We start from the raw sequence: 24,010 nt of genomic DNA on the forward strand, positions 1-24,010 counted from the left end.
GACTGGCCAACCACCTAAAAAACAGCAGGTTCACAAAAAAATACTGTAGAGAGTACAGCCACATGCGTTGCACACTCGGCCGTGCGAGATTTAGTTCATGCCGACGGGAGGAGGAAGCTAAGAAGAGGAGCAAAAGGAATCAACTTCTATCAAAAAGGGGGCTGCGTGATGCAGGTCCTGCTAATGATGCGGGAGTACTCGGAGCACAAGGGGAACACCCCCTGTGCTTTGAGAAGGCTAATTTGCATAACAATTATCCAGATTTTCCAGGCAAAGGGCTGTCCCTTAAGTCATAAGGTAGCTGGACGGAAAAAAAATGCATTTTTCCCATATGGCACCAGAACAGATGAGACATCTGCCAGAAACCTATGGGATCAGTTTTTCCTCTGGTTTATGTGCACAAACCCCTAACATAGGCAGACCAGGAAAATGAAGCCACCATTGTCAAAGTACAATGTATCCCACAAAAAAAGAAGCCCCATTGCTCTACAAACAGAAAAATAAAATAAATAATTTAGAACTTTTGAAGGCGGGGAGTAAACTAAAATAAAAAAAACAAATGGCTGGGCCAGGAAGAGGTTGGAACTTGGATTGAAAGAATATATGTGGTGTCTAACACTAGATCTTAAAGGAAAAGTCTACTGTCCTACTGTACAAATGTTTATTCCAGGCGCACATTAATAATGTAGGGAATGATTAGTGAATAGAGAAGTGATGTATGTACGGATTACTACCTCTTAGTGCTAATGGTATTTCCAGTATTTGGTGTGGATTTCCCTCGCTTTCCTCTAATTTTAGTTTACCCAAGTAATTACTTTCAGGTTCCTACAATCACATCCACTTTCTGTTAATCACATCTATGGAGATAATCATTGAGCAATTAGCGACATGCCTAATGGAAACAACAGCTTTTCTTCATCTTAATTTGTTGATGGAGAGGAGACATAAGAAGAGGAAAGAACAGCCACTGCACATAAGAAAGGAAAACAAACATATTAAGATCACACTTAGCAGCCATGAGTGGAGGGATTTCCTCATTTATTTATTCCTTTCTAACAGAAACTTTTTCTTTTAGGCCATGTGACTCTAATCCATAGATCCCTGACTCCTGTATGATGGGCTGTACCACAAATGCTCTCCACTGGGGACAAAGAAACGTCTGTCATTAACTACTGATAAGAAGACAGTTTCTGTCACATAGTTATAAAGGAGGAACTAGCAACTCAGCATCCGTAACTATATACTAATAGTGTTTTAGCTTATTTAAGAGAATATAGAAGGAGAAGGATAACTGCACTGCCCCCGGGACATTGGCAGTTCCTAATATCCCTGCTTATGCATTTGTTATGTATTACTAAATGGAGAATTAATGATTACTGCATTTAGTAAAGCTGCTCATCCAGGTTCAATTAAGAGGAGGGAATCTGGGACTGTGTGTGTGTCTGTGTATATATATATATATATATATATATATATATATATATATATACACACACACACGCATGTCCATCCAGACATTTGCCATTAAGGCTAAGGCACCAGGTTAATTGGAAAAGAGTCCCGATTTATGATGTAAATGCCAACACCAGGAAGGTTATGTCACAGGAAGGTAAAGTACTGAAGCTGGAACTGGCCTTACCCATGGACATGTAATTGATTCAAAGGTGGACAAAAGTAATAGGTAACAGAGGGGATAAAGTGTTGGATAATTCAAGTGGTTGTGCATGTTTTTAAGAACTAAAAATGAACACATATTTATATAAAATATATCAGCTCCGCATCTTTCTTTATAACTCTGACGTTGCACCTAGAATTTTATGAATACATTGACAACTGGACTGTACCATTCCCTTTATCAATAGGCGAGTGTCTAAACACATCCTGATATTCGCAACTCTGATTCTATGCAACGACACATTCAAAAGTCGGAACACCAATTTGTCGATTTCTTTCTTTCTCAGAGAAGAAACTTTCGAATTGTGATTTAATGGGTAACACAAGTATTTACTAAACCAAACGTATCCAGTGGGGTGACAGGTTTATTTATACAATGTTGGAACCTTTAGAGTTTATTACAATCATATTATCTTCTGGAAGACTTAGAATACATATAAGAAGACGTTGATTTCAGAGTCATTTTCAAAGATCATAGTTAAGGGTAAGATTAAAGCATCACATGAAAAGCAGAGGAACAGATATACTTAATGTGATTTTAAGATTTGGTTTTAATTAGGAAAGTGACATTTTGAAGGTTACCAGAAACTCATACAATTCTCCTTCAATGCATAAAAAGTGCACCAAAGTAATAGGAATCATAAAAAGCTGAAAGTGATGGGTCATAATAGCATTTTTAAGCAAAATGTCATGTTTTGTTTTAAATGAACCAAGCTATTGTAGATGAAACTAAAGGGAAAAAGATAAAAGATTACATTGGTTTACTTTCTCATAGGGTTTCCTTCTGCATTCATAAAAAAAAATACGGAAGACTTAAAGGGGTTGTCCGGGATAAGTTGTTTTGTTGTTTGTTTGTTTTTCTAAATTATGAAAAAAAATTAAAAGTTCCTGCCACATGTGACCTTTGAGGCCAATCAGCAGCCTCAGCAAAGCACACGTGATAAAAAAAACATTTAAGTACTACGATCGAACTACGCTGGGAGGCATAGAGAAATCGTACATAGAGAAAGCTGTCAAAGGGCGGGTTCACATCTGCGCCCCGATCTCTGCTTTCAGGTTTTCTGCCGACAGGAGACAGAAGCCCGGCAGACAGTGTCCACCTGTAAGCGTTTTGTGGTCTCCACTGCGACACCATTTTTTTTTTAACCGGACACAAAGTCCTGTGTTTTGCTGCAGAGACCTGAAGACACTCAAGGGCGGACACTTTGCAAACCCATTCAAATGAATGGGTTTCAAAATGAATGGGTTTCAAAAGTGACTGCCGGTTTCCATCCCCTGTCCAGTTTCTTGGGCAGAAGACGGAAACCTGAAAGCGGAGACCGAGATTCAGACGTGAACCCGCCCAAAGCTGTATGTCCACATTGAACATCCATTGCATATTTCACTGCAAATCCAGCATTGTATTAATATGGATTTTAAATTGGATTTGCCACAGAATTTGCCCTATGCACTGCAAAACATCTGATGGCTTATCCCAATGATAGGTTATCAATATAAAAATTACCCAAGGTCCTAGAATACCACTTTCACCAAGGTCATGCTGGATGTCTAATCTGCTGTGGACGCCTACTATTCTACTATGGTCCAGGATTTTATATTGTTTGGTCCCCAGTGTTAAAAAGAGAAGAGAATATTTTCCTAAAAATAAATGTACAATCTGAAAGAGAGCATATGGTGTTGAAAGGTAAATATAATGGTTGCACAATGAGGAAATACAGCTAAAATAATTTGCTGATAATGAATGAAACTTTAACCCACCTGCTCAAACTCTTCCATGTCAACCTCCCCGTCTCCATTCAGATCAAACATTTTGAAGGCAATTTCAAAGTTTCTTTGAGGGGCTGCAGGATAGAAAACCAGAAGCATTAGCTAATGGCTGCTAAATAGTATCAGTGTCCATCAAAGAAGAGCTATAGCTTTATACATCATGGTGTCTAAAATACTACTGTACTATGTTAAAGGAAAATAAACCAGAATTAGGCAAGAAAAAGAAACAATTATAAATATAAATGGCCAATTATAAACATCCAAATGCCTCAAAATCTAATAATACAATACAAAAAGAGAAAACTGCTCATGTGAAATGATCATAAAACACATGAAGAAATTGTAAGAAAAATAGCCCATACAGTATTTCTGTAGCTTCATATGGGTATGACAAGTTGGGGAATGTTCCATTAGAGCTGCTACGGACGAACATAATGGGACTGTGTATGACCATCCATAGTATGGCTCTGTATCCTGACACCACTGCGGGACTTCTGACAAGAGCGTGAAGCATCAAAGATCACCATGAAGTTTAGGTCAGTAGGTCCGAGGTCAGCCTGGAATTCAGAACCATAATATGGATGCTGAAATACGTCACATATATATTATTCAGTGACATCACTTTGTGTGGTTTCTCGCAAAGTATTTTTATAGCAGCGTCATGGTGTCATTTTTTATTTTTTTTCAAAATGCAACATGCAGTGGGTTTCCATATGCTTCTCTATAGAACATGGGGAAAAAGGCAGAAATAAATTGCATATTACAAATAAATGAAAAAAAAACTACAAAATGTAGTGAGAGACGGTAGAGGTAAGAAGGTGATCACAGTTTTGCCCGTGGCAAGGCCACATAGGCCAGAGGCTGGGTAAAAGTGGCTGTGGCTAGGTGAGATCCTTCACACCAAGACAGTTAAACAATTGCACACTTCCATTCTTTATGTTGTGGGAACAGTTTGGGCCATTTCTGATCCAACATGACTGTGCCACAGTGAGCAAAGCTGTAACCTCAATCTCATTGAACACCTCTGGAATAAACTAGGTCAGAAATGGTCAGGCTCATTGAACATTACTGTCGGACCTTACAAATGTTCTTCTGGATGAAAGAACAAAACTACCCACAGTCATATTCCAAAATTTTAGTAGAAAACCTTGCCAGAAGAGACAAAGCTGTGTTATCGGCAATGGGGGAGACCAACTCCATATTATCCATATCCGGCTATGGCTTTACAGTGTGACGTCACCAAAGCTCCTTTATAGTGTATATTGCTTTGGATTCTGTACGTAATTTATGCAAGAACTGCAGCTATGGTTTAGAAGATCAGAGATAAGAAAATACAGTACTATCCTTCCTGTCAAACATGACAGAATTTTTAATAAGGAGATTCGGATACAAATGTGAACAAAGTCTTCGTTCTAGGTTTAGCGTTGTTTTTTTCCCAAATATGACATTAATTTTCTACTTCTATGGTATAAACAACAGATCATTACCAAGACAAAAGGTCCAAAATTGATCTGTATTTTATTAAGAAATCTGGAACAGAGATCTAAGACTCTTCATACTAAGAATTCAAAGGTCTAGGTAACACTGGAGATTTACGCCTAGCGTTTAATCTCAGGGCTTCACCAGTCAAACACAGCTACATTACAATCAATGCTCACATAGGTCATTCTGTCACGCTATTGATTTCAGAGCCCACCCCACGGTAGGAAAACGCCGTGTGCAGCATTATTATGCAGCAAGAAAGTCACTCAGAGAAATAGCTACCCAGTTTAGAAAAAGGTGACACGACGTGAACCAATAAGAGAAAGATACTGAGTGATGCGCTCAGACCATGACAAATGACCAACATTTGTAATGTGCTATTCTCATGTTATAGAGTAGGGGAGTAGTTGTGGAGTAGGGGAGTTAGTGGCTGGCGTACAAGCGCTCATGACCAACACCAGTAAATTTTTGGCATATGGAGGAAATCCATGCAAACACGGGGAGAACATACATAGGAGCGCATCAGCTAATCGGTAGGCGTTGCTTCACAGCAAGAAAAGTGATAAAAATGGATGACATCTATGTGCTGTCCGTTTTTTTCCCCGCAGATCAATATACTTCAATGGCTAGATGATTAGAGCGTGCATGCTGCAAATTTTTCTCAGTGTTTGAATCCATGACAAAGAACGGAAATTTAATATTGGAAAATGAAAAAAAAAAAAAAAAACACCAAAAAATTATTTAAAAAATAAGTTTAACATAGCAGCATGACTTAAACAATAAGTCATTTCCAGTCACTGCCTTTCTCCTATAGCATTTGCTGAAAATGTTGATCTCTAGTGTAATAAAACATTTTATGTAATAAAAAACAAAGAAAAAAGGAGAAGAAAAAAAAGTTTAGCAATGGTGCCAATAAACACCTAACCTCATCATTACCTGCGGAGATGATGTGATAAAACAATAGTATAATACTACAAAGTGTGTTTTAGCCACCTGGTGAGCTGATCAGGAATATGAGCTAAGAATACAAATGCTCACGGTTACACTGGATTACAAGAGAAAGACATTTCATGAAGGTATTGTAAGTGTGATTGTTCGGCATTACTATGTCAGCACACAGCAGGCAGATATGAAACAGGTTTCGAGCATCTTGCTTTCTCCACTTTCCTCCACCGCTGGGATGATTATTCCCACAATACCATCATTTATTTCAGGGAGGCAGTTCTCGGCTCCACAGGACTTGAAGTCAGTGGGCAGCCAGTCATTATTCAGCTATGATTAGAATAACTCTCATAAAGCCGAGCTACAGCAAGGAATCCCACAACATAATATGACAATGAACTTGTTCTATAAGCTCTGTAAGTCTATCAGTGTTTATGCCCTTTAACTTGTTTTAAATTACCAAAAAAAGCTAAAAAAAAACAATACCAAACTAACTCATTACCGGTCTATGCCCATGGTACAAAACCGAAGCTTACAACACCTCTCTACAGTAAGTGTCTATAATATCCAATGTTCTAAGAAGTGCCATTTTCTCTGGGGTGCCCAACAAACACTTCACAGCCCATTATGAATGTGGCGATTTCACCATCACTGAGACAATCACTGTAAAGAGTTTTTATGGTGGCCATTGAGGGAACTTGTTTTGATACCTTTTCAAGGGGGTAATGCAAAAGAAGATTGCCATGGATACTGCAATTCCAATGCCCAGACTCTTACTATAACAGCCTTGGGTATCTGGACAAAAAGTTGGGTTCTGATCCTTTTAACCCTTTAGATGCTGCAGTCAATCATGACCACAGCATCCAAAGTGTTTGATAGAGGTAGGTTTGCTGGCCCTGTCAAATACAGCGAACACTAATGTGTATAGCTGGCTTAAGGTCTCAATTTGGAGGAAGAGAATACACCAAATATCATGTCACGGTATGAAGGTTATGAATGCATTACAAAAGATTCTGGATACATAGTACAACAGGGTGTTAGCAAAACTGAAATACGCATAGGGCATTTGACATAGGACCGAAAAGGTCATTACGCTTTGTATAGTCCTTCATCTGTGGCATTTTCAAGTCTAATAAGGTTATGGTAATTTCCTTAGGTTGCATTGCTTACATTTCAGATAAAGTCTACAACTTTAACACTTTAACCGGAGATATTTGTCTATACCATGTATATGATATCTGGGAATCTTGGTGCCTATGCAGTTTATTAATGCAGATTATTATAATGTATTTCATACCTCTTTAATATTTTGATACAAGTCTGGTTTATGTTTTAACTAGCTGGTACCCGCGACTTCGTCTGCGGTGATTGTAGAAGTGGGTATATACAGGCGCGGGTAAGGTTTTAGTACTGTGTATAAGGTATGGGGTATAAAATGTAACTTTGTATCTTGTTTTTGCTATAATTCTGAGAATACATGAGACTTTTGTGTTGAACGTAATTTGTAGTTCAGCTGCTATACGGTGTTCTGCGAAACTGTACATAGTGTCTTTGGGACAGAGGTATTTCAGGTTAATATACTTGGATATACGATATTGTAGGATTTGTTATTTTCCGCCAGTACATGTAAGTTTTGGGCACAGGATACTCTTGAGCAAGCAACATAAAGTCTGGCCCTGTGCATGACAGTTTAGTAACTCCATGCACCTCTTATTAATAGCAATTAACCCCATCATGTCCCTCACATTAACCCCTGTGTAAAAGTTACTGATAGAGATGAGCGAGTACTGTTCGGACCAGCCGATCCGAACAGCACACTCGCATAGAAATGAATGGACGTAGCCGACACGTGGGGGGGTTAAGCACGCCGGCTACGTCCAAGCGGAAGTACCAGGTGCATCCACTCATTTCTATGGAGCGTGCTGTTCGGATCGGCTGATCCGAACAGTACTCGCTCATCTCTAGTTACCGATATGTGAGAGACTTGGAGGTAATAATTAAGTATCTTCATTATTAAGGTCTTTTATTAGTACCTCCATATGTATCACATATTAGTAACCTTTATATGGGGCAGACAGGGGTTAATATGAGGGACATGATGGGGTTTATTCCTATTAATGTGAGGCACATGGAGTTACTAACACTAAACTAATAACCCCAAATGCCTGACATTAATGAGAATAGGAACTAAAGGAAGGTAGCTGTGTGTTTCTTACTTTCACTTTGCTAGCAGCTTCCTCTCCTCCTCGGGGAAGGTTTGCAGGATGCAGATGGCAGGAGCTATCACTATAGCAGGCAGGCAGAGACTTGAGCAATTAAGCTCCACCCCCTGGGTTTCCTGCACCCCTCTCAAAGGGAAGTGTCCTTATGCCTCAGCTCTAGCAGAGACTTCATTTAACTCTTGCAGGTCCTGTGCTGCTGGCATGCCAGTGAAATATGGCAGGACTGCCACTCTTGGCATGTGTGCCAGGGGTTGCTGACCTCTGCTGTAAGGGTTAATATGAATTTTGTGGCTTGCTATGGTCCAAAGTGTGTGAGATTGCAGAGATAGTGATGTGAGTTTGGGTTTTGTGGGGGTCCTGTGAAAAAACGTATGTGCGCTATTGTGACGAAAAGTAGCCTATTGCGCAATCGAGTGTAGTGACTATGTTTGTGGAAAATTTCAGCCAAATCGGTGGAGCGGGTTTTGCGTGATTGACCGCCAAACATCCGAACATCCAAAGTCACAAACCCACAAACTCACAAACATTTCACATTTATAATATTAATAGGATTTAAAAGGAGTCTATCACTGCCTCCAACTAATTTAAACCGCTCCCATAGTGCTGTAGATGCTGTGAGCAGAATAGAAACCATACCTTTCTTACGTTTCAGAGCCCCAGGGATGCGTAGAAAAAGCACTTTTATTATTTATTCAAATGAGGATCCTGGAGAACAGTGGGAGTTTTCTTTTATTATTGAGCAATGGTGCATCATCACTAAACACATCCATCCTGCATTCAGCTCAGGGTGAGGATCAACTGACACTGGGAGGATACTGGCCAGGGGGAGGGGCTGAATGCAGGATGGGTGTGTTTAGTGATGATGCAGCAGTGCTCCATGCCTGAAGAAAACACCACCTGTGCTCCAAGATCCTCATTTGAATAAAGAATAAAAGTGATTTTAGTACACATCCCTGGGGCTCTGAAACATAAGAAAGGTATGGTTTTTATTCTACTTACGGGAGTTGTTTAAAGTAGCTGGAGGCAGTAATAGACTCCCTTTAAAGGGAGTCTGCCACCAGAACCCAGCATATCAATCCAGCCTCAAAGATTGTTATGTTAGAGTCACCTAAATCAAGCCACGTTTTATCCTGTGAATTGGTGCATCCATTGCGGATATATCACTGCATATCTGTCAATATCCAAATTAGCTCTTTGTTAAAATAAGGGCATTGCTATTGCTCCAAAGTGATAAACAGCAACACCTTTGTTTCTTCAAGTAGCTAATTTGCATATTGACAAAAACAGAAATCTATCAGCAACTGAGGCACTGATACACAAGGGAAAACACACTTTGATTCAGGTGATCCTAACCTATCTATCTAGACTGATGTGCTGGGATCTGATAACAGACTTCAATAAGACAAATCTCATATTATAAAGTTACCGGTATGTTTTGATGCCTATGACCAGTCATTTTGCAGCAAGAAAGAGAGAATAAAATTTATTTTTTTATTGTAAATGTCAGATATTTATAGACCCATGTGTGGTTGTAATAGGGATCAGCAGCTTTATCTTTAAGAATGAATAAAATCTAAGTACATAACAGAATAGGCTGCAGACTATTAAGCATAGGATGTGGGACTTCCCTGCATGAAGATAATAACAGATTGCTTTTCATCCCTTTTTACATACAGTTCATTAGCTTGATGTTCATTAGCTGTCTGTAAACGCATCTGGATTCCGCTTCTCAGACACAGCATAAGGCAAGTATGAGATAAGCCGCTCCTTTGCCCATATTTTATGACATAACCTGTCTGAACTACTAATGAATCAGACAAGCATGTAGCAAATAGGCAATCTAGATTCCATAAATCCTGAAATTGCATACTGGCTGGAGAACAGTAATAGTCAGACATAAAATTTTACATTTCTGAAGACAACCTTCTGACTATTTAGAAGCTGACTAAACACAAAACTAATTCAAACACTGGGGCTGCAGAGTCGATAAGCCAAACTTCTGACTCTAAATCCAGCTATGAATGTGACTGCTTCACATATAATAAGTATTAACATAATTACTGTAATACAATAGTCAAATTTTATTATTTAGTATTAAAGAAAATCTATCACAGGTCCCTATAGACAGGGAGGGGGGGGGGGGGTTTCAGTGTTCCAAATAGCCAATTTTAGAGGACCTTTCATGATCTGGGGCACCTGCAGTTTAATACACCGCTAGAAAGCCAATAGTGCGCTGAATTCGGCGCACTATCGGCTTTCCCGTTCTGTGCCCCCACTGAAGAGCTATTGGTGCCGGTACCGTAGCTCTTCACTGTAGAAGGGGCGTTTCTGACAGTCAGTCAGGAACGCCCTTCCTCACAGCAGCCACTATAGCGCTGTACTGTGAGAGCCCAGCGTCATGGCTGGGCAGTAAGAAACACCCCCTCTCACAGTACAGCGCTATAGATGCTGCTGTGAGGAAGGGCGCTCCTGACTGACTTTCAGAATCGCCCTTCTAACAGTGAAGAGCTACGGTATCAGCACTGATAGCTCTTCACTGGGGCACAGAACGGAAAAGCCGATAGTGCGCTGAATTCTACGCACTGTCGGCTTTCTAGTGGTGTATTAAACCACATTTGCCCCAGGAGGTGAAAGGTCCTCTTTAAAACTATCTGTACCTGCATTTAGGAAAAAAAAAAAAAAAAAAACCTAGAAAGGAGTCTGATGAGCTTGGGTACTATTATATGTGGGAGCCATTTCATTACATGAGGAGGTTCTATAGGGGCATTATTTTACATAAGGAGGCCATTATATTACATGTGGTTACCATTATAGTACATGTGGGGCACTGAAGTGTGAGGGCCATTATCTAATTATTATTATTTTTTTTTATATAATTTATCAACATTTGGGGATACTCGGTTGGAACGTTTACTAACTAGGGTATACTTTGCTTAAAAAATTTGATAAGCACTGGTGTAAACTGTAATGGTAGCCATGTTAGTTGTCAAAGAAACTTCCAAAACATGATTTAGAAATGACTAAGATTTTTTTTTTTTTTTTTCTAAACAACCCGATAAAAGTTGACAAGCCATGGATTTTACACTTACAGTATTTCAGAAGGCATACTTACTTGATAGAACAGTAGTAAGGAAAATATAGTCTGAGAATGAGATCAGACCACATTCACCCAATGTGTAGAAAATACTATCTTCATCAGCAAACTTCTCTCGTTCTTGAGAAATTTTCTATAAAATAGACACAAAAGCATTAGAAAAATGGATATAGAATAGGGTTAGTCCAATGTTACTCCACTGGAAAATAATGATTTTAGTTTTCAAAGCTTTCAATGAAAAGATCCTTAAAAGGGGTTCTATCAGCAAAATCATGCTGATAGAGCCCCACATATGCGTGAATAGCCTCCTCCTCCGGCGCTCGCGAACTGACATTGATATAAAAAAATGGCCTGGGCGCATGCGCAGTAGCCGTAGTAGAAGCAGCATGCTACTGTGCATGCGCCCAGGCCATTTTATTTTAGCAATGTCAGTTCGCGAGCGCCGGAGGAGGACGGGACCTGAGGACATTGGAGGAAAAGGAGGCGTGGCTGAAGAAGACGGCACACCCTGAATGCCCGCCCAGCGTGCACGATGTAGATCACATTCTTTTTTAGGGTATTATTTTAAAACTGGGGGGTAGTTTAATATAACTTTAGCGGTGCCTGAATAGCCTTTTTAAAGGCTATTCACACATATGTGGGGCTCTATCAGCATGATTTTGCTGATAAAGCCCCTTTAAAAGGTACATACATGTACTCCATAACTAATAATATAGTCAGGTTCCAATTTGTACAATTATGAGAAGGAGAGACAAACGTTCTATAATTGGAAAGAATTATGATCCGATATAAAAGCTCTGAAAACTAAAAAAAAGGACTAAAAAACCTCTGACAGAGACTACTTGGAGACTAACACACAAATAAGTAGAAACGTACACCTGTAGAACAAACCACACGTCATATACAAGAAGGAAAGTCTATAAAGAAAATCAAAAGTATCTTGCAAACAGAAATGAAAAAATCATGCAACTGCCAGAGCAGGAAATGTGTATACATCACGGGCACCGATAAAACACCATGACATTAGGGTCCAGTCCATGAACTGTCCCCACTGGTTACCTCTGTCTAGCGAAGATCCAATCATATACAAGATAAAGGAAAGAGAATTGGTTAAACAAGAGCACAGAGTGTTATGACATAATCAGCAATGATGCACACATTCAGGTGGCTGGACATAAGAGATTCTCAGAGTATGCAGCTGTCTTGGCCAGATGGCTCGGTTACACCGGGGAATGTGTTGTTACCGCTAAACTGAGTGATGTTATTGCTGTGCCGATAGGGAATTCCAGAGAGAACACGTGCTTATGATATATGGGAACAGACTACATAGACCTCTGATGACTTCCACTATACGATACACTGATTATGAGAAGAAGAAGAATAGATGACATATTTCATTTCCAGTTTTCTCAATGTCCAGGTACTCCATATTCAGTTTTTTTTGCTTCTTCGAGTATATAAAAATGAGAAAAGAGAAGGAACGAAAGACAATGAAATGAGAACATACATTGGCAATGGCAAGAAGGGATTTGGAGTAGATCAATAAAAAGGAGAACCCTAAAACCTCTGAGTATTTGGGACACATGGTTTCCTCCATTGGTAGCTAAAGATATATATAATAAAATTACATTATATGTATGTATATTTATTATGAGGAGATAGGAATGACTTATGTATGGAAAATGAGAAGAAATGTGAGGTTACAAAACAGTAAAAAGTTAGCATTATGGAAGGGATGAACACAAGTAAGGTGACCGTAGGTTTAAACCTTCCGCATATGGATACAGGTCAAGACGCACAAATGAATAAATGCATTTACAAGTTAAAAGTTACTTAATCTACAAAAAATTATATAAGATTTTCAATAGATGAACATGTAAGGCTCTAGTATACTCTACTTTTGTGTCCCTCCGAAAAAATGGACAGCAATGGATTACTACGGATGTAAAAAAAAAAAAAAACACGATCTGAATGGAGACTTACAGACCTTTATAGCTGGAAACCATGAAGAAAAAAAAAAAAAAACTAAGTCACAAACCTCCTCCTGTTCTAATGCTTCCTATGTCCCCTCCTGCTCTTAGCTTCTTGGTCCTTCTCAGACCGTTCAGCCATTCTCTGACTATGGACATTTACTGTGTGGCAAAATGGAGCGGAAAGTAAAGTCTGGGGGACCTTGGAAGTATCGGACTGGGACTGGCGGAGGATTAGTGGACAAGTAGGATTTCCTTTACATGATTCTGACCCTTTTCTATGGGATGGACAATGCCTTTAAACATGACCAGCGGTTCTAATGTCAATGTGTGTGAATACCAACGCTGACACACCACAATATGATTATTATTATTATTGTTTATTTATATAGCACCATTAATTCTATAGTACTTTACATTTGGGGGTTACATACAATACACAGAATATACAGGTAGATATAATACTAACAATGACCGACTGGCACAGTGGGGTAGAGGGCCCTGCCCGCGAGGGCTTACAATCTATGAGATGCAAACTGCTAGCCAACATTCCCATTATCTTATCAGAAACTACATCCAGCCTACCTTCCCAAAAAATCCTAATATTGTCCACTAACATCTAGAGTGAAAAAACATGGAGACTGAATAAATATTAATACATTAACTCTGTAGGAATGTCATATCCAGATTTTTACTTCCAAGCTGACTGTATAGGTCACGGCTCTACATAGAGATCTGTCTCTAGTCAGCTCTGTAATATCATAAAAAGAAAAAGTAATGGAAAATGTGATGAGAGAGTGAGGTTCTATGTGAGAAGTGCAGGCGTAAGGCATGGCGAGCAGCGCCAGTCATTATAGAAATGAGGTGTAAGGTATATTCTGTCTTATAGTACAGGGATCATTTCACACAGGATTTGTCATTAGATTTTGAACATTATTTCGAGTCTTCCATTGAACAGACAAGTCTACAATACATACAGTCCTATGAAAATGTTTGGGCACCCCTATTAATCTTAATCATTTTTAGTTCTAAATATTTTGGTATTTGCAACAGCCATTTCAGTTTGATATATCTAATAACTGATGGACACAGTAATATTTCAGGATTGAAATGAGGTTTATTGTACTAACAGAAAATGTGCAATATGCATTAAACCAAAATTTGACCGGTGCAAAAGTATGGGCACCTCAACAGAAAAGTCACATTAATATTTAGTAGATCCTCCTTTTGCAAAGATAACAGCCTCTAGTCGCTTCCTGTAGCTTTTAATGAGTTCCTGGATCCTGGATAAAGGTATTTTGGACAAACAATTCAAGTTCAGTTAAGTTAGATGGTCGCCGAGCATGGACAGCCCGCTTCAAATCATCCCACAGATGTTCAATGATATTCAGGTCTGGGGACTGGGATGGCCATTCCAGAACATTGTACTTGTTCCTCTGCATGAATGCCTGAGGATTTGGAGCGGTGTTTTGGATCATTGTCTTGCTGAAATATCCATCCCCGGCGTAACTTCAACTTCGTCACTGATTCTTGAACATTATTCTCAAGAATCTGCTGATACTGAGTGGAATCCATGCGACCCTCAACTTTAACAAGATTCCCGATGCCGGCATTGGCCACACAGCCCCAAAGCATGATGGAACCTCCACCAAATTTTACAGTGGGTAGCAAGTGTTTTTCTTGGAATGCTGTTTCTTTTTGGATGCCATGCATAACGCCTTTTTTTATAACCAAACAACTCAATTTTTGTTTCCAAAATGAAGCTGCCTTGTCCAAATGTGCTTTTTCATACCTCAGGCAACTCTATTTGTGGCGTACGTGCAGAAACGGCTTCTTTCTCATCACTCTCCCATACAGCTTCTATTTGTGCAAAGTGCGCTGTATAGTTGACCGATGCACAGTGACACCATCTACAGCAAGATGATGCTGCAGCTCTTTGGAGGTGGTCTGTGGATTGTCCTTGACTCTTCTCACCATTCTTCTTCTCTGCCCTTCTGATATTTTTCTTGGCCTGCCACTTCTGGGCTTAACAAGAACTGTCCCTGTGGTCTTCCATTTCCTTACTATGTTCCTCACAGTGGAAACTGACAGGTTAAATCTCTGAGACAACGTTTTGTATCCTTCCCCTGAACAACTATGTTGAACAATCTTTGTTTTCAGATCATTTGAGAGCGGGCTGTCCATGTTCGGCGACCATCAAACTTAACTGAACTTGAATTGTTTTGTAGAAAGAAATGGTCCAAAATACCTTCATCCAGGATCCAGGAACTGATTAAAAGCTACAGGAAGCGACTAGAGGCTGTTATCTTTGCAAAAGGAGGATCTACTAAATATTAATGTCACTTTTCTGTTGAGGTGCCCATACTTTTGCACCGGTCAAATTTTGGTTTAATGCATATTGCACATTTTCTGTTAGTACAATAAACCTCATTTCAATCCTGAAATATTACTGTGTCCATCAGTTATTAGATATATCAAACTGAAATGGCTGTTGCAAACACCAAAATATTTAGAACTAAAAATGATTAAGATTAATAGGGGTGCCCAAACTTTTTCATAGGACTGTATACTGTAACAATGAACTTCTAATGAAAACTTATCCTTGTCATCTAAACCACTATGGTCACCTCATGCCTATTCCTCAAAAAGTGTCTGAAAAGCAATTTCAATTCAATCCTTAAAAAGTTGACAAGACCCTGGTTCACTATCTACCTTATACAATGTCATTTCTTCCAAATTTGTGTGTGCTTAATGAAAAGAACATGAATTGCTGACAGATCTGATGAAAGTTGAATACATCTTTAAATAGTGATCAAAAAGTATACTTTTTTCTTTTTTAAAGTGAAACTACCACTTCCCCAACTGCCACCACCATGTTATAAAGCACATTACAGTCATACACAACATGCCTTTGGTAGGGGGCGCTCACACTTGCGCAAGTGTCCATCCTATGCCCCAGGGAAAACTGCATAGGGGGCGTTTCCACGCGGTTAGTTTTAAAACCCATTCATTTGATTGGTTTTTAAAAGCAAACCACCGGTACTTATATGCAGCCTCTCAGCAGGGAAGGCGTTTTTTTGGGCCGGACACAAAGTCAGACATGCAGATCCCTCCCCATCACCTATCATTTTTAACCATCAAGAGCAAAAGATCTGAAGCCCCGCCCCCAGTTTACTAATTTTATTTGCGTAAGTTGTTTTTCTTCAAATTTAAAAAAGTGATGTACATAACAGAAGTAGGTTGTCTATCACAGTAATGTGCTCAGTAAGGCACTGCTAGCAATTGAATATGGCTCGCTTTAACATTTCCACTCTGCCAAGCATGTATGCGTTTTCAGTAGGCAGAATCCTCTAGTAGAGGCTTATCTATTTTGTGAACAAAGGATTGGGTATGCTGAAACTCAACATGTTCAATACTTCTAAGGTGCGTAACACATCTGCATTAGGCGATTCCATTCCCCTCTGCAAGCAGTACTTTACTCTCTGCATTTTTCGTGCAAAAACAGAGTAGAAACCACATGGACCTCATTATAGTCTATGGGGTCCACAGGTTTCCTAAGGTAACCGCTTTTTTTTTATATGGATTAGGTTTCTGTTCAGGGGGTCCACAAGCAGACCCCTCAAATGGAAACCCATGAGACCCCCCGCAGATGTGAACCAAGCCTAATACTTCTTTGCCCCAAAAGCCATAATCCACATAACAAGGTCTGCCAATTCAACCAAATTTAACAGGTTTGGCTTTCTTTTCTTTCCTGTGTATGGCCACCTTTACTGACGACCATCAGCTAGGAGCTTTATTACATACTTGCCTTTGGCCATGTTTACATTGGTGTCATGGCATTTATAAAGTGCTGCACAAAAATGTTGGCGTTATATAAAGTTATTATTATTATTATTATTATAATAGCTTTAGTTTCTAAAATTTTCACATGTGAACTGACTCTTACTTTAAGAAAACGGTCAGGGAAAAGAGGAGCAGGGGAATTAAAACTAACCAGAGCTACTGACTAAAGTGCCTGCCTAAGAGGCAAGATGAAGTTTTAAGGCTCTTTCACACAAATGTGTTTGAGCCGAGGAATACAGTTTGTGTGTTGGCCGTATTTTCAAGCAGAACTGCAGTTTGCATCAATGACTCTCACAAGATCATAGTGATATAGGATGATGTGAGACTCTAGAGTACCACGGTATTACAGTATCATAAATCATTAGGCAGTATTTCCTAAAAGGATTTCTTCACCCTAAGATTCTAATTGGCAAATAATTATTAATATCATTTTTAAAACTGTTTGGATAGACCGCAGAGATTGGACGAGCATTGCAGCCTCTTAATCGCATCAGCTGTTCAAGGTATCAGATGTACACCGATCAGATATCCTAAAAGGATAGGGCATCGATATTATCCTAAGGATGAGGCATCAATATTTAAATCCTGAAAAGCCTGTTTTATCATAATAAGAATGTATGCGTTTGTTGTGTTCATATTGGAATTTTTGACAGGATTTTGCAAAAAAAAAAAAAAGCACTGTGTAAATGCAAGCTAATATGTTGATAATCCTTTAAAGATAAGTTTCACATATGAAAGGTTTGTTGCAACTCTCCCTGTCATCTGAGCTAGGAGTGCAGAGGACCAGACATCTACTGCCAAAATAATCCTATTCACATTTATAGAACTAAAACTTTTGCAATAACTCTCCCAGGTGTGAACATACCTGTAAACAAATCCCAATTAGATTTTTTTTTCCTGTCATCAGCTTAAAGGGATTCTACCATTAAAACCTATTTTTTTGTGGATAAGATGTCGGAATAGCCTTTAGAAAGGCTATTCGTCTCTTACCTTTAGATGTGATTTCCGCCGCGCCATTCCTTAGAAATACCGTTTTTTACCAGTATGTAAATTAGTTCTCTGGAAGCGATGGGGGCGGGCCCCAGCGTTGAAAATGTGATGAGGGCGTCCCCACTGCTGCTCGAGAACACGATCCTGCGACGCCTCTATCTTCGGCTGGATCCTCCCCTTCTCTGTCGTCTTCCTCCTGCGTCACCTCCAACGCCTGCGCAGTTGGCTCTGCCAGTGAGACACTAGTAGAGCCGACTGCGAATGCCGGCCGGTGGCCAATTTTGGGAGGCCGCTCTTGCTCTTGTAGTTCAATGCAGGAGAGGCCTCCCAAAAATGGCCGCCGGCCAGCATTTGCACTCGGCTCTGCTGGTTTCTCACTAGCAGAGCCAACTGCGCAGGCGTCGGAGGTGACGCAGGAGGAAGACGACAGAGAAGGGGAGGATGCAGCCGAAGATAGAGGCGTCGCAGGATCGTGTTCTCGAGCAGCAGTGGGGACACCCCCATTGCATTTTCAGCGCTGGGGCCCGCCCCCATCGCTGCCAGAGAACTAATTTACATACTGGTAAAAACCGGTATTTCTAAGGAATGGCGCGGCGGAGATCACATCTAAAGGTAAGAGACGAATAGCCTTTCTAAAGGCTATTCCAACGTCTTATCCACAAAAAAAGAGGTTTTAATGGTAGAATCCCTTTAATGTTTTTCTCAACGTAGCCCACTGTGCTATCTGATTTGGTTAAACTCAGCCTTAATCACACTACATGAATAAAAACCCTTAGCATTTTTTCCATCTGTTTCTCTTTTTCATCTATGTGGCTACAATAGTTACAATAAAAAAATAAAAATAAAAAAATGGAAGAACCGACCCAAAAATAAAATATACATACAATGGGCCTCAAAATCATGTGTGTGATCTTAAAACGTATGCTGTAACTGGCTTGTAACACGATTACACAATTTTTTGGTACACATATAAATAACAGACATATTTATGACTATGTGTAATAGATCTATGGCTATGCATTTCAATTAGAGGGACTGGTAAACTTTCATAGTGATGATAAGATCAGTTAGTGGTGCGTTATGCGCTAGGCTATGAGGATAGCTACGCCGCTCAGAATAACAAGCATTAAAACAAATTCTGCAAACAATGGCTGGAATGGCTCAGCAATCCGATCCAATCAGTTTCATTATTGCTCAGGCTATTTTCTGTAAGCCAGGAGAAGCTGCTGTAACAAAGGAACAGGTTATCACTATTTGCATTACATGAAAGCCTTTGATCCGCAGCTTTCCTACAGATTTAAAAGGAGGCTTACACTTTCATATGGTACAAAGATAGCTCTGCAGCACTGATAATATGCAGGAGCAGAAGTTTCCATCACAGCTTGCTTCTATCTATTAAGATTTTGTCGATTTCAGCGTTTATTTTTTTACATCAGTGTTATATTTAAAGAGGACTTGTCATTCTTACTCACATATCTGTTTCTCTAAACACTTGTATATCCCAAGAAAGAGCAACTCAGGAGCATCTTTAGATTGGCAACAGGAGACCTAATTCAATAGAGGCCTCTGTTAAGTATCGGGACCCGCCATCAGAGTCCCGAGAACTGTGGTTTTGACCGCAACATTGTTCAGGGCGTAACATTGAATTAGGTCTCCTGATGAGCTAGGGCACACTAGCAAAACGCGTAGATGCTACCAGACCTATACACGCATGTTAACGTATAGGAATTCATTGTCAGGGGGATGGTGAACTTTTGGTGTTGGTGGATTTAGCTCATTGTCAGCTGAGTGATTTAGTAACTAAGCTGTAAATTATTAAAGGGAGGTCTGTTACATGCCACATGCTGGGTGAATACTGCAGTCAGCAGATGGTCACTATTAGGCCACTAAGATTCACTGATCTACTAAGATGAATCGGTTTTAATGAGGGTGTGGGTGGCCTCAGTGCACACCACCAAGTACTGTGGCTTATACATCCTAAATTTACACACCTCTTCATCCAATATTTCTCTCCCACCAAATATCCACCTCCCCCGTTTTGAGTGCAGCCCACAATATCTAAGGATTGTGTAACTGGCTGCCCTCTTATAACACCCATCTTATTTGTGGTAAAGAACCCAGGAGGCAGGGGATGTTTATTTGAGTATACACGGCAATATACACTCACCGGCCACTTTATTAGGTACACCTGTCCAACTGCTCGTTAACACTTAATTTCTAATCAGCCAATCACATGGCGGCAACTCAGTGCATTTAGGCATGTAGACATGGTCAAGACAATCTCCTGCAGTTCAAACCGAGCATCAGTATGGGGAAGAAAGGTGATTTGAGTGCCTTTGAACGTGGCATGGTTGTTGGTGCCAGAAGGGCTGGTCTGAGTATTTCAGAAACTGCTGATCTACTGGGATTTTCACGCACAACCATCTCTAGGGTTTACAGAGAATGGTCCGAAAAAGAAAAAACATCCAGTGAGCGGCAGTTCTGTGGGCGGAAATGCGTTGTTGATGCCAGAGGTCAGAGGAGAATGGCCAGACTGGTTCGAGCTGATAGAAAGGCAACAGTGACTCAAATAGCCACCCGTTACAACCAAGGTAGCCAGAAGAGCATCTCTGAACGCACAGTACGTCGAACTTTGAGGCAGATGGGCTACAGCAGCAGAAGACCACACCGGGTGCCACTCCTTTCAGCTAAGAACAGGAAACTGAGGCAACAATTTGCACAAGCTCATCGAAATTGGACAATTGAAGATTGGAAAAACGTTGCCTGGTCTGATGAGTCTCGATTTCTGCTGCGACATTCGGATGGGAGGGTCAGAATTTGGCGTCAACAACATGAAAGCATGGATCCATCCTGCCTTGTATCAACGGTTCAGGCTGGTGGTGGTGGTGTCATGGTGTGGGGAATAGTTTCTTGGCACTCTTTGGGCCCCTTGGTACCAATTGAGCATCGTTGCAACGCCAAAGCCTACCTGAGTATTGTTGCTGACCATGTCCATCCCTTTATGACCACAATGTACCCAACATCTGATGGCTACTTTCAGCAGGATAATGCGCCATGTCATAAAGCTGGAATCATCTCAGACTGGTTTCTTGAACATGACAATGAGTTCACTGTACTCCAATGGCCTCCACAGTCACCAGATCTCAATCCAATAGAGCATCTTTGGGATGTGGTGGAACGGGAGATTCGCATCATGGATGTGCAGCCGACAAATCTGCGGCAACTGTGATACCATCATGTCAATATGGACCAAAATCTCTGAGGAATGCTTCCAGCACCTTGTTGAATCTATGCCACGAAGAATTGAGGCAGTTCTGAAGGCAAAAGGGGGTCCAACCCGTTACTAGCATGGTGTACCTAATAAAGTGGCCGGTGAGTGTAGGTCGTCTGCTGCATTGTAGAAACTTTATTGCAGTAACCACATATACGGGTTAATTTAACCCTTCTGTTTTCTCATTTTCCTCCCCTTAAGGAGGATTTGCTCCCACATCAGAATGTAGTTTCTTACCAGCATTTGGTTGAATTACATATCTACATAACCTAGGGGGCTGTTGTTTGTCCACTTTGATTTTAATTTAATCAATAAAAGTTATATTTAATCCATTTAGTTTCTATTGAGGGTACCCATTTTGTATTTCGCTTTAATTCTACAAGTTCTTTTAAGCCTTATTCCGCAAATACATACACACGTACAAGCATTTCAACACATATCACAGTTACTATAACCATATTGCTACTTGCTCTTCATTGCACTTCGGCATATCATAAGTAATGTGTATTATGTCCTTCCATATGCTACTTGACTATTTCCATATTAGATATTGCTATCCTTTGGTAATGCAGCACAACAGTCTCTTCTATTCTGGAATTATGGGAGCTTGATCTCTATTATTCCACTGTGAGACAAGGAAATGTCTATTATATGAAAGGTCACTGTATAATCGTTTCCGGAAGCAACATGGATTTAGAATTGCTTTGCTGTGAAATGAAACCTTTCTGCATTTATAATCTTCATCCAACAAACTAGAGAGAGGGAAGATTTTTTGCATTGTGCAGGCAGGACATTACTTGGACACCGTGGCTGAATTGCTTTAGATGTAATCTATGATGGCTATCTTCCCTTAGCACCTGCAAGGCATAGAAACTTTGGCAGCAACAACCAAGACCTTAAATTAAAACTCATCTGTAAGAGCGATCATTAGGAGACTTCATCTTTTATGTTCAGAAATATTCTCTACTAAAACGGGCCTTTTACGCTATGTTCACACTAGTGTCGGCGTATCCGTTGTAGGACCAGAACAAGGTTTAGGCAAACCATTACAATAGTGGATACATATGGAGCCCAAGGGACCCCATTAACCTATAATGGGGTCCATTGGGTGCCCAATCTCTTTAAATGAAACCACCTGGTGAAATGAAGTTGGGTTGCATAAATTTTTCCAACACAGATGTGAACGTAGCCTTACACTACCTGATGATTGGCTGAATGTACATATATTTATTCCCAACCATTGGCTTTTATTAACACTCCTGCCACAAAACTACAAATGAGGAAACACTACTTTGTCAATGATCTGTAATGTAGACATAAAAATGATAATTTGTTGGCAGCACATCTCCCTACCTAAATGGGACTTGATGTACTGTATCACTAAGGCTATTCCCCATAGACAAACACAATGTTGTTTCTATGAACTCAGGATATTTCACATAAACGAGCTATTAATACAAGGTTAATACAATGGTGGAGCGTGGAGCTGTCAGTTTCCTGCTCCACCATTCAGGTTTTGGTTGATGAATGTCTGTGCTAGGGAATTGCAATGACTGACTACCTGAAGACATCACTACAGAGGGAGCCTGCAGGTAGCTCTATGGGTACAAGATTAGGTGAACATACCTTTTTTTTTTCTTTTTAATTTGTATGTAATATATTGGTCACTAAGGGGCTATTTAAAGGGACACAATATTGTTCATTAAATTATGTGAGTGGGCACACTTGAAACCTTTGAAAGGTACCAGCTAATGTGATAAAACAGCCCTTGTTCCTTCTGTAATCATGGTGGGCATCCCGCTTTGCAGTGTAAAGGTTAAAAGCCACAGCAAACACCTACAGCATGGACTGACAGGCTGTGGGCAGGATGTACACCTTAAGAAATGGCTACTCAGAAAAAAGATTTCTTCACGTCAAGAAATTGTGAATGCATTATTAATGGATCAAAAAATGTAAGCTGGTTGGCTTCTAAAGAGCTTGTGAACCTACAAAATCAATGTTATATACCTGTGGCAACAATAAAAGAATCTTTAACGCTTCATATCAAACCTTGATGTCCACCCACATACCAAGGCGGAGGATATAGCCATGAATACAAACACTGTGTTTATCAAGTACAGATGACATACACTATGTGATCAAAAGTATCCAGACACCCCCCCCCCCAAAAAAAAAAAAAAAACATACGTTTTTCATATTAGGTGCATTGTGCAGGTACTCCATATCAGCGACCTCAGTAGACATTAGACATCGTGAGAGAGCAGAATGGGGCGCTCCGCGGAACTCATGGACTTCGAACATGGTCAGGTGATTGGGTGCCACACATCACACAGGTCAATGCCAAATGACGCCTCACTTGGTGTAAGGAGCGTAAACATTGGACGATTGAACAGTGGAAAAACGTTGTGTGGAGTGACGAATCACGGTACACAATGTGGCGATCCGATGGCAGGGTGTGGGTATGGCGAATGCCCGGTGAACGTCATCTGCCAACGTGTGTAGTGCCAACAGTAAAATTTGGAGGCAGTAGTGTTATGGTGTGGTCGTGTTTTTCATGGAGGGGGCTTGTACCCCTTGTTGTTTTGCGTGGCACTATCACAGCACAGGCCTACATTGATGTTTTAAACACCTTCTTGCTTCCCACTGTTGAAGAGAAAGTTGGGGATGGCGATTGCATCTTTCAATACGATCGAGCACCTGTTCATACTGCACGGCCTGTGGCGGAGTGGTTACACGACAATAGCATCTCTGTAAT

At 40.2% G+C, this 24,010-nt stretch overlaps 1 protein-coding gene across 2 annotated transcripts in view; it reads right to left on the minus strand.

Moving 5' to 3' along the window:
• MICU1 (mitochondrial calcium uptake 1) overlaps positions 1-24,010 on the minus strand; it is a 200,186-nt gene that overhangs the window by 97,239 nt on the left and 78,937 nt on the right. For both annotated transcript variants that reach the window (XM_075258233.1, XM_075258232.1), the window contains 2 exons: positions 11,200-11,314; positions 3,433-3,515 (listed from right to left, as the gene is read on the minus strand). In XM_075258233.1, coding sequence (XP_075114334.1) covers positions 3,433-3,515; positions 11,200-11,314 — 198 coding nt within the window. The remainder of the gene's footprint in view (positions 1-3,432; positions 3,516-11,199; positions 11,315-24,010) is intronic.

The sequence above is a fragment of the Leptodactylus fuscus genome, chromosome 10 (genome assembly GCF_031893055.1).
Source record: "Leptodactylus fuscus isolate aLepFus1 chromosome 10, aLepFus1.hap2, whole genome shotgun sequence".
Classification (NCBI taxonomy): domain Eukaryota; kingdom Metazoa; phylum Chordata; class Amphibia; order Anura; family Leptodactylidae; genus Leptodactylus; species Leptodactylus fuscus.